The sequence below is a fragment of the Salmo salar genome, chromosome ssa01 (assembly GCF_905237065.1).
Source record: "Salmo salar chromosome ssa01, Ssal_v3.1, whole genome shotgun sequence".
Classification (NCBI taxonomy): Eukaryota; Metazoa; Chordata; class Actinopteri; order Salmoniformes; family Salmonidae; genus Salmo; species Salmo salar.
The window spans coordinates 87,676,673-87,688,606 of NC_059442.1; the positions used below are offsets into that span (position 1 = coordinate 87,676,673).

Genomic DNA, 11,934 nt, shown 5'->3' on the forward strand with positions numbered 1-11,934 from the left:
TATAATAGAACATCTTTGTCATTGCGCTATTAACGGAAGCGCTTGTCGGCAGTCCTGCTCTAAAATTATTCCGTATGGAATTGATCGCGCTGCTCAAAAGTTCTGCGCAGCGAGTTATTTTTTTGTTTTGCTCTAGCGAGCTTGTGCGGAACCATTGCAATGTCGATATAGCTTCCACACGGATGTAAAATAGGTTCCATTAACGACCATTGAGCCACCATCTTTGATTGAGTTACAAAAGATAACGTAACGACCTAACATTTTTTTTTGGTGCAAACTTACGAGTAAACGTGGCTATTATTAACATCATTTTCACACCTACGGTTTTCGGATGTAACGGCAAGGAACACTCAATATGGAAAGACGCATCCATGGGGGAAAAGGTAAAACAGGACTTTTAGCTAAAGAGGTAGCTAGACAGTGGATATAAAGAAATCAGTATAGCAGCTACATGACGAGCTAGCTAACAAAGTGGCTAACTTCCTGAAACCGAATGTTGAAGAACATAAACAAAGAACATATATTTATCACAGTCAGTTGCAACTGCATTACTTGCATTTTGGGGTTGTAGGCTGGGTATCTGTATAGCCCTTAGTGACAACTGCTGATGTAATAAGGGCTTTATAAAATATATTTGATTCATTAACTAATAGTTGCTCATCGTTCTCACATCTTTTAGTGTTTTATAGTTTGTTCATCCTGCTAGAGTTTGATGTAATGTGCAATAATAGGTACTTATAAATTGATTTGTGAACAACTAAGTCAACTTCTGTGTTTCAGGTCCCCCTCTTCCTCTCCCCTCTCTGCGCCTCATGATTCCACCACTGCGGCTGGTCTCTGCAGCCATCTGGCAAACAATCCAGCAGAGACACGTGATGGATTATGGGATGCTGGAGGAGTTTGTTACCATGGTCACGGAGATGGTTCCAGAGCTTCTGAACCTCAGACAGAGGGCACAACTTATTCTGGGTCTTCGAGCAAGGGTGAGAAGAAGAGACAGAACTAGTGCTCATCATACATTTTACATTACATTTTAGTCATTTAGCAGATGCTCTTATCCAGAGCGGCTTACAGTAGTGAATGCATACATTTCATGCATTTCTTTCTCCGTACTGGTCCCCCGTGGGAATCGAACCCACAACCCTGGCGTTGCAAACACCATGCTCTACCAACTGAGCCACACAGGACCTGAAAGAGCGGCAAAATCTGGATCCCTACAAATCAGCTGGGCTAGATAATCTGGACCCTCTCTTTCTAAAATTATTCGCTGAAATTGTTGCAAACCCTATTACTAGCCTGTTCAACCTCTCTTTCGTATTGTCTGAGATCCCCAAAGACTGGAAAGCTGCCGCAGTCATCCCCCTCTTCAAAGGGGGAGACACTCTAGACCCAAACTGTTATTGACCTATATATCCATCCTGCCCTGCCTTTGTAAAATCTTCGAAAAGCCAAGTTAACAAAGAGATCACCGACCATTTCGAATCCCGCCGTACCTTCTGCAATCTGGTTTCCGAGCTGGTCATGGGTGCACCTCAGTCACGCTCAAGGTCCTAAACAATATCATAACCGCCATCGATAAAAGACAGTACTGTGCAGCCGTCTTCATCGACCTGGCCAAGACTTTCGACTCTGTCAATCACCGCATTCTTATCGGCAGACTCAATAGCCTTGGTTTCTCAAATGACTGCCTCGCCTCGTTCACCAACTACTTCTCAGATAGGGTTCAGTGTGTCAAATCGGAGGGCCTGTTGTCCGGACCTCTGGCAGTCTCTATGGGGGTGCCACAGGGTTCAATTCTCGGGCCGACTCTTTCCTCTGTATATATCAATGATGTCGCTAGATGCTGGTGATTCTCTGATCCACCTCTACGCAGATGACACCATTCTGTATACATCTGGCCTTTCTTTGGACACTGTGTTAACAAACCTCCAAACGAGCTTCAATGCCATACAACACTCCTTCCGTGGCCTCCAACTGCTTTTAAATGCAAGTAAAACTAAATGCATACTCTTCAACTGATTGCTGCCCCCGCCCGCCCGCCCGACTAACATCACTACTCTGGACGGTTCTGACCTAGAATATGTGGACAACTACAAATACCTAGGTGTCTGGTTAGACTGTAAACTCTCCTTCCAGACTCACATTAAGCATCTCCAATCCAAAATTAAATCTAGAATCGGCTTCGTATTTCGCAACAAAGCCTCCTTCACTCATGCTGCCAAACATACCCTGGTAAAACTGACTATCCTACCGATCCTTGACTTTGGCAATGTCATTTAGAAAATAGCCTCCAACACACTACTCAGCAAACTGGATGTAGTCTATCACAGTGCCATCCATTTTGTCACCAAAGCCCCCATATACTACCCACCACTGCGACCTGTAGGCTCTCGTTGGCTGGACCTCGCTTTCTTCTACTACAAATCTACCATTCCAGTGTTTTACTTGCTATATTGTATTTACTTTGCCACCATGGACTTTTTTTTGCCTTTACCTCCCTTATCTCACCTCATTTGCTCACATTGTACATAGACTTATTTTCTACTGTATTATTGACTGTATATTTGTTTTACTCCATGTGTAACTCTGTGTTGTTGTATGTTGTCGAACTGTTTTGCTTTATCTTGGCCAGGTCGCAATTGTAAATGAGAACTTGTTCTCAACTTGCCTACCTGGTTAAATAAAGGTGAAATACTTCCAGTTCTCTGCTGCATTATGTGGGGAATGATGTAATATGAAAATATTTAGTCATCTTTGTCTCAAATAAGTCTCCCGACTTGTTTGCGCTGGTTTCAGCTGGTCCTAGAGTTGTGTCGTTCCAAGCCGATCACAGACCTCCAGACCATTCAGCCACACCTGGACAGGATACAGACCCTCACACCTCTCTGGGGGACACAGGTGAGCTGCTTAGGGCAGAGACTCAGCTATTGTTTAAATCAGTCAGTCATAGGCATATTTTTGTTAAGACATTGATTAGGGATGCACGATATATTGGTGAGCATATCGGAAACGGACGATATTAGCCCAAAATGCCAACATCGGTATCGACCCGATGTCTAGTTTAACACCGATGTTAAAAACCGATGTCAAAGCTACCGTGCATACTAGAGGTTGACCAATTATGATTTTTCAACGCCAATACCGATTAGTGGAGGACCAAAAAAAGCCATAACCAACTAATCGGCCAAATTTGTTTTGCATTTCAAAAAATAATTTTTGTAATAATGACAATTACAACAATACTGAATGAACACTTATTTTAACTTAATATAATACATAAATAATGAAACATGTTCAATTTGGTTTAAATAATGCAAAAACACAGTGTTGGAGATGAAAGTAAAAGTGCAATATGTGCCATGTAAAAAAGCTAACGTTTAAGTTCCTTGCTTAGAACATGAGAACATATGGTGGTTCCTTTTAACATGAGTCTTCAATATTCCCAGGTAAGAAGTTTAAGGTTGTAGTTATTAAAGGACTATTTCTCTCTATGCAATTTGTATTTCATATACCTTTTGACTGTTCTTATAGGCACTTTAGTATTGACAGTGTAAGAGTATAGCTTCCGTCCCTCTCCTCCCCCCTACCTGGGCTCGAACCAGGAACACATCGACAACAGCCACCCTCGAAGCATCGTTACCCATCGCTCCACAAAAGCCGCAGCCCTTGCAGAGCAAGTGGAACAACTACTCCAAGTCTCAAGGCGAGTGACGTCACCAATTGAAACGCTTTTAGCTCGCACCCTTCTAACTGGCTAGGCATTTCACATCGGTTACACCAGCCTAATCTCGGGAGTTGATAGGCTTGAAGTCATAAACAGCTCAATGCTTGAAGCACAGCGAAGAGCTGCTGGCAAACGCACGAAAGTGCTGTTTGAATGAATGCTTACGAGCCTGCTGCTGCCTACCATCGTTCAGTCAGACTGCTCTATCAAATAACAAATCAGACTTAATTATAACATAACACACACAAATACGAGCCTTTGGTCATTAATATGGTAGAATCCGGAAACTATCATTTCGAAAACAAAACGTTTATTCTTTCAGTGATATACGGAACCGTTCCGTATTTTATCTAACGGGTGGCATCCCTAAGTCTAAATATTGCTGTTACATTGTACAACCTTCAATGTTATGTCATAATTATGGTAAATTCTGGCAAATTAATTACGGTCTTTGTTAGGAATAAATTAACTTCACACAGTTCGCAACGAGCCAGGCGGCGCAAACTGCTGCATATACCCTGACTGCTTGCATGGAACGCAAGAGAAGTGACACAATTTCCCTAATTATAAGAAATTCATGTTAGTAGGCAATATTAACTAAATATGCAGGTTGAAAAATATATATATTGATTTTAAAGAAAGGCATTGATGTTTATGGTTAGGTACACATTGGTGCAACGACAGTGCTAAATCATCACCTGTTTGTCGAAGTAGGCTATGATTCGATGAGAAATTAACAGGCACCGCATCGATTATATGCAAAGCAGGACACGCTAGATAAACTAGTAATATCATCAACCATGTGTAGTTAACTAGTGATTATGTTAAGAATTATTGTTTTTTTTATAAGATAAGTTTAATGCTAGCTAGCAACTTTTTCTTCTTGCTGCCCTCGCGTAACAGGTAGTCAGCCTGCCACGCGGGCTCCTCGTGGAGTGCAATGTAAGGCAGGTGGTTAGAGCGTTGGACTATTTTTATTTTACCTTTATTTAACTAGGCAAGTCAGTTAAGAACAAATTCTTATTTTCAATGACTGCCTAGGAACAGTGGGTTAACTGTCTTGTTCAGGGGCAGAACGGCAGATTTTTACCTTGTCGGCTCGGGGATTCGATATTGCAACCTTTCGGTTACCAGTCCAACACTCTAACCACTAGGCTAACTGCCGCCCCAACCAGAAGGTTGCAAAAACGAATCCCCGAGCTGACAAGGTAAAAATCTGTCGTTCTGCCCCTGAACAAGGCGGTTAACCCACCGTTCCTAGGACGTCATTGAAAATAAGAATGTGTTCTTAACTGACTTGCCGAGTTAAATAAAGGTGTAAAAAAAAAACTAAAAAAAACGCCACAATCGGTGTCCAAAAATACCGATTTCCGATTGTTATGAAAACTTGAAATCGGCCCTAATTATTCGGCCATTCCGATTAATCGGTCGACCTCTAGTGCATACCTATATAACTTAGGTACATGACGTAATAACGGCACGTAAAATTTTGCGCTACACGTGCAACACAGCATTCCTAACCTAGTCCACACAATGTCTGCTGTGTGGATTGAGCAGTGAACAAATGGAGCAGTCGTTTGAAAGAGTAAGAACATTTCAGCGAGACAACTCAAAGACGAAGTCCATTAAAGCCAACCGTTCTCTGTCGTGGGTCATGTTGGCTTAAGCCGACTGGTCAAGCACCGAGTGCGCTATTTTTCAGATGTTGCCCTACCGGAGTTACGCAGTAGAAGCTTCACTGCTATTCGCTTCACGACATGCATACTATGGAACACCGTTTGGGTCTTTGCGTGTCAACAAAGATACAGTAGCACTGTCAAAACTGTACAAAAAAGTCTGCAAACACCAGCCACGAACGATGTGTTTACAATACCGCATTGGTAATAAAGCATCACTTGTTCAACCGCAAATTCTGGGGTAGTTAGCTTTAGCTTGGCACCTAGCTAGCATCAATACAACCAGCCTGAAAACAATGACCAGTAGAAACTGCAGTCATTTTCATTATTCTTAGCAATGATTTAGGAATCCTTGTGAGTAAGTATTAGCAAGGTTGCCACTTGCTTATTGAAATTGAACTTCAGTTCATGAAAATAAATAGCTAGCCAGCTACTTAACCCTGTTGCCCAAAGCTAATGTTATAAGCAGCCAGCTAGCTTCATCTGGCTAGTGAGGCGGATCGTGTTGTGAAGCTAGCAACAATAAGGATTTGGCACAATAGTGGAATTTGCGGTTTGCCTTCCAAATAAAAGAATGTCATTGACAGTGATGCAAATGAATACAAATAGTAGAATTATGCCATAGTTTTATTTTGAAGGCTAACTGCAAAGTCCACTATTGTGGCTAATCCATATTGTGCCTAGCTTGGCATAGATGTGTCCGACCACCATTTAATCAAATAAGAACTGTTTTATAAATTATTTTAGATGACAACTAGCTATCTAGTTTGCTAACTAACTATAGCTACTGAAACAGATTGTTTTGCTATGTTTTTGGGGAAGAACATTGTTTGCATCCATGAGCTTGCTAGCTTTTTTTTATGACCAGCACTGTAGGTGCGTGAGACAACTTTACCAGCATCATAGCATATGTATCGATGAATCGTTGTGACATATGAAATACGAGGGATAGTGTAATCAACGTGTAAAAATTAATGAATGCATATTCAGGTCCTGGTTGGTCAACAAGCTTATTTGACATGTCAAATAGTGTTATTTGACGTGTATCTTTTTTGACACGCAAAGACCCAAACAGCGTTCCATAGAAATCCTGGTTGAGAATGAAACGACTGAACAACGAACCAGCACAGCAAGTATGTGAAAGAAATAAGTTTTGATTATGTTTTACTGGTAATGGGGACATACGCAAATGCCAACAAAATAGCTTTTTGGTCAGTGTGGTGTGTGTGTGTGTAACCTTTTTTTAACTAGGCAAGTCAGTTAAGAAGTAATTCTTATTTACAATGATTGCCCGGACGACACTGGGCCAATTGTGCGCCGCACTATGGGACTCCCAATCACGACCGGATGTGATACAACCTGGATTCGAACCAGGGACTGTTGTTACGCCTCTTACACTGACATGCAGTGCCTTAGACCACTGCGTCCGTGTGTGTTAACAATTTAACTGTACTAGAATGCTTAAAAGGACGTTAAAATTTTAAATATCGGTTATCGTTATCAAATGTTTTGTCAAGGAAAATATTGGATATCGGTTTCAGCCAAAAATGTAATATCGGTGCATCACTAACAATGATACATTATGGCAAAAACATATGCAGCCTGAATGACATGTTATCATCTAAATGTCCTGATGAAGGCAACATGTTTATATTCTGTGTTTCAGGCGACTGATGCAGAGGTAGGGTTATCTGAATCCAACTTCCTGGGGCTGGTTCAGACCCTTCTGAAAGACCCAGATGAGAGGAATCATTTCTTTCAGGTCAGTGGGTATGAAATAGCTGTGTGTCATTTCCACAAATGAAATAGTCTCCTCTGAGAGGTTTCATAGCTCATATTTCTTTACTCTGTTTTAGGATGTTTTTCCTGTAGAATTTGGTCCCAGTTATGACGCAGCCATACAGAATCTCATGTGGCAATTTCTTTCGAGACTTGAGAAGCTGCTTCCCATGTCAAACTTCCAACAGGTACTAGTAGAAATAAAATCGTATAGAGGAACCATGGGCTTGGCGGGAATTCTACCTATGTTCTTTCTAACAGTATCCCTCATTGTCAGGCTTCCTCGCTGCTCGGCGATGTTCCCTCTGTTCTGGAGGAATGTGTTGAATCTGTGTCTCACCCTCAGCAGCTGAAAACCCTACTTCAGTACCACAGAGACCTCGGCCAGCTGGACAACCATGGTAGGCATCTCACAGAATCCATCATTTTCATGCTTAATATGATGGATTCGTTTTGACACACCCAATGGCAAATTACTTCTATTGAGCATTACTGGGTTGAGTTTTGGTTCCCTTTTTCCTTCTTTCACAGACTCTCCATCTTCCACCGATGGGGACTGCATTCTCTCAGCTCTCTGTCTTCCTCCTGTGGAATGGGTGGTGATTGCAACAGAGGTGGAGAAAGAAGGAAAAAGTATGGATGTAAAAGAAAGAGAAGAGAGGGTGGATAGCAGGTCAGGGGAATGTGAGAAAAACAAAAGATCCTCTGTTAGTGACGAGGAGGCAGAGGATGATGCAGAGTTTGCTGACCAAGTGACAGAGAGAGATCCGGAGTATGAAACAGTGATGGTTATAGGGGAAGATGGGATAGAGAAGCCTTTCAAACTTCTCAAAAAGCACCCCCAAAAGAAAGGGGAAACCCATGGTGAAAAATGCAGAATAACAGTCAAACCTGGACAAAAGATAAGCATAGGCGTGTCTGAAGCAATCATGTCCTCCATGATACAAAAGCCCTCAGTGGACCTACAAGGGGTTGTTATCGCTAATGTAACACAGGCCCCCAAATCCAGTCAAAAGGTTGGGAGAGCCAAAAGGTCCCTGGAGCGTAGGACATGCAAGGTGTGTGGTAAGGTCGTTCAGCGTCCTGCAGTCTTGAGGAAACACATGGTGACTCACACTGGTGACTGGCCCTTTCAATGTCCTACCTGTAAGAAGATTTACAAGACCTTGGGAAGCTTCCAGGAACATACTGAAAAATGTGTCTTTCCTGTTGAGGAAACGCCTGAGGAAAGTGAGGCGTCCATATCAGTAATGCAATACAAGGGTCTGATGTTGAAGAAAATTTTACCACGTCCGCCAGCACAAAACGAAAAAAAACTAAAACGCATTGTCTGCAAGACATGTCCTGTTTGTGGGAAAACTTTAGCCACAAGTTCGAGCATGAAGCGGCATCAGATTATCCACACCGAGCCCAAAAAGTGCAGAGTGTGCGAACAGGTCTTCCCTAACCCTTCCGAACTGAAGATCCACATGGAGTCCCATCCGAAGAAAGGCATCCATCAATGTAGTAACTGTGAGAGGACTTTCAAGCACGATTACAGTGTGAAGGCTCATGAAGAGGCTTGTCTGTTTCTGAGTCGTCAACAAGGGGAGCTTGGAGAGAGCAGTGGTCTTCCAGCTACGGGTCAGACAGACCCAGGGCCATCGGGCAGTACACACCAGCAGAGCGTGAAATGTGAACCAGAAATCCTACAACTCTCTGCCACCCTGAGCAAACAGAATTCTGCCTTCACCTACATGCATTCTGTGGAGGGGTCATCCGCAAGGGCCAAAAGGTCCCTGGAGCGTAGGACATGCAAGGTGTGTGGTAAGGTCGTTCAGCGTCCTGCAGTCTTGAGGAAACACATGGTGACTCACACTGGTGACTGGCCCTATCGATGTCCCACCTGTAAGAAGATTTACAAGACCTTGAGAAGCTTCCAGAAACATATTGAAAGATGTGTATTTCCTATTGAGGAAACGCCTAAGGACAGTGAGTCGTCCTCCACCAATGCAACTGAATCTTCTTCCCCGGAACCCAGCGCACCTATAGGATCATCCAAACGTTGTGCAAGGTGTCCTATTTGCCATAAATTTATATTGGGATACCTGCGATATCACATTCTATCTCACTCAGATGAGCGCCCACATGTTTGCCCTCGTTGTGGGTCGAAGTACAAGTTTGACTTTGTGTTGAGGAGGCACATGAGACTGTTCTGCAAGGTGAAGAAGGGTGAACCTGTTGAATTAGGGGAAAAGAAAGTCCATAAGTGTAATGAATGTGGTAAGGAATTTGGGCTAAAATCCACACTGACGGCACACAAGCGCATCCACAACCCGCTCCGCTGCGCCTATTGCCGAAGGATGTTCCCAGACCAAGAAACACTTGCAGTACACAAGGTAGAGCACAAACCGGTTCAATGCACCATGTGTGAGAAGAGCTTCAATGTGATAAGGTACCTCTCCAGACACTACGTCGATGACCATCAGTTCAGTGGTCCATTCCGCTGCACCTACTGTGAGAGAAGCTACGCTGATTTAGCAGCTCTCATCAGACACCAGAGGATTCACACTGGCGGGGAGCCCCCATACAAGTGCTCCCACTGTCCAAAGAAGTTCCATTTTGAAAGTGCTCTTGTTACACACCAGAGAAATCACACGGGAGAGAAACCTTGCCTTTGCTGGGAGTGTGGTAAGACCTTCCAATCTAAGGGGATTCTGAAATCTCACATGAATCGTGTTCACACTCCTCAGGTGAAACGCATCCCTTGTTCCCAGTGTACTAAAGTTTTCAGGGACAAAGGTCAAATGAAGATGCATGAGAATGTTTACCACAAAGGGGTGCGTTACCCGTGTTCCTACTGTGGTAAGGGGTTCTACAGCCCTGCCCCATTGGCAAGACACGTGCTGATTCACACAGGGGAGAATCCTTATTCCTGCACATATAAGGAGTGTACAAGGGTTTTCAAATCAGCATCTGAACTGAGGATACACATGAGATACCATACTGGAGAGCGGCCATTCAAGTGCAAGGACTGTGGGAAGGGTTTCGTTCAAGCCCATTATCTCACCATACACCGACGAAGTCATACCGGGGAGAAGCCTTATCCGTGTCCCACCTGTGACAAGTCCTTCGGCACCTCCCATCAGTTGAGCAGACACATAAAAACTCACACGGGAGAGAAGCCCTACCAATGTATGGATTGCGGGAAAGCTTTCAATCGTAGAGACCGTTTGCGGACTCATCAAGACAAATTCCACCCAGCTTATTAGTCAATGTTATATAAATGCTTATCTTATCCAACTGTAAATTAACTGCAAAATATGTAGCTTATTATGTAGCCAGTAGCAAATAACACTGCCTGAATTGAACATGCATAATGTTGCATTTAATTTTTTACTAAGGCTGTAGTGATTAATTTCTCCTGCGATTAATAAAGTACAGTCATCTCAACACCTCTCTCACTTCTCATTCAGTCAAGTCAGGAAGCCAGAGTCAATGTTTCCTGTAAAATCTTTGATGGCAACATCATGCAAAAAGAAAGTTCAGGGGAAAAAAACGTATCCTTTATTTGGCAGGATCTGCATGTGAAGACAAAGTCATGGCAGATGTCTACTCATTCTGGTTCCAATTTAACCTGTTGGGGCTAGGGGGCAGTATTTTCACGGCCGGATAAAAAAAAAACGTACCCGATTTAAACTGGTTACTACTCTTACCCAGAAACGAGAATATGCATATAATTAGTAGATTTGGATAGAAAACACTCTAAAATTTCTAAAACTGTTTGAATGGTGTCTGAGTATAACAGAACTCATATGGCAGGCCAAAACCTGAGATTCCATGCAGGAAGTGCTGTCTGACAATTTGTTGTCCTTCTAGGGCATGTCTATCAAAAATACAGCATCTCTGCTGTAACGTGACATTTTCTAAGGCTTCCATTGGCTCTAAGAAGGCACCAGAAAGTGGAATGAGAGCTCTGCAGTCTCTGGGCGAAAAAACAGCAGGAGTGTTTGTGTGGTCAGGCAGGGAACACTGACACTGGAGCGCGCATGCACGAGAGGACTCCATTTTCTCTCTTTGAACGAATACAACGTCGCCCGGTTGGAATATTATCGCTATTTTACAAGAGAAAAATCGCATAAAAATTGATTTTAAACAGCGTTTGACATGCTTCGAAGTACGGTAATGGAATATTTTGAAATTTGTCACAAAATGCGCCCGTGCGTCACCCTTCGGATACTGACCTCAAGGCACGAACAAAACGGAGCTATTTCAATATAACTATGGATTATTTCGAACCAAAACAACATTTGTTGTTGAAGTAGAAGTCCTGGGAGTGCATTCTGACAAAGAACAGCAAAGATAATCCAATTTTTCTAATAGTAAATCTGAGTTTGGTGAGGGCCAAACTTGGTGGGTGTCAAATTAGCTAGCTGTGATGGCCAGGCTATCTACTCAGAATATTGCAAAATGTGCTTTCTCCGAAAAGCTATTTTAAAATCTGACACCGCGATTGCATAAAGGAGTTCTGTATCTATCATTCTTAAAATAATTTGTATTTTGTGAACGTTAATCGTGAGTAATTTAGTAAATTCACTGGAAGTTTGCGGTGGGTATGCTAGTTCTGAACATCACATGCTAATGTAAAAAGCGTTTTTTTGATATAAATATGAACTTAATTGAACAAAACATGCATGTATTGTATAACAAATGTCCTAGGAGTGTCATCTGATGATCATCAAAGGTTAGTGCTGCATTTAGCTGTGGTTTTGGTTT

The 11,934-nt window shown here is 42.6% G+C and overlaps 1 protein-coding gene across 3 annotated transcripts; it reads left to right on the plus strand.

Annotated features, from left to right (window-relative positions):
* The first annotated feature begins 29 nt into the window (after positions 1–29).
* Positions 30–10,611, plus strand: LOC106609099 (zinc finger protein 271). 3 transcript variants are annotated; one of them, XM_014207524.2, is made up of 8 exons: positions 30–383; positions 781–983; positions 2,797–2,898; positions 7,067–7,162; positions 7,257–7,367; positions 7,457–7,580; positions 7,711–8,212; positions 8,954–10,611. In XM_014207524.2, exons 1-8 carry the CDS (start codon positions 356–358, stop codon positions 10,428–10,430), a joined length of 2,643 nt encoding a protein of 880 aa, XP_014062999.2. In that variant the 5' UTR covers positions 30–355; the 3' UTR covers positions 10,431–10,611. The 3 variants fall into 3 exon arrangements, with proteins under 3 accessions (XP_014062999.2, XP_014062982.2, XP_014062990.2); XM_014207507.2 differs by having other exon boundaries at positions 7,711–10,611; XM_014207515.2 differs by having other exon boundaries at positions 7,526–7,580; positions 7,711–10,611.
* Positions 10,612–11,934: the final 1,323 nt, after the last annotated feature.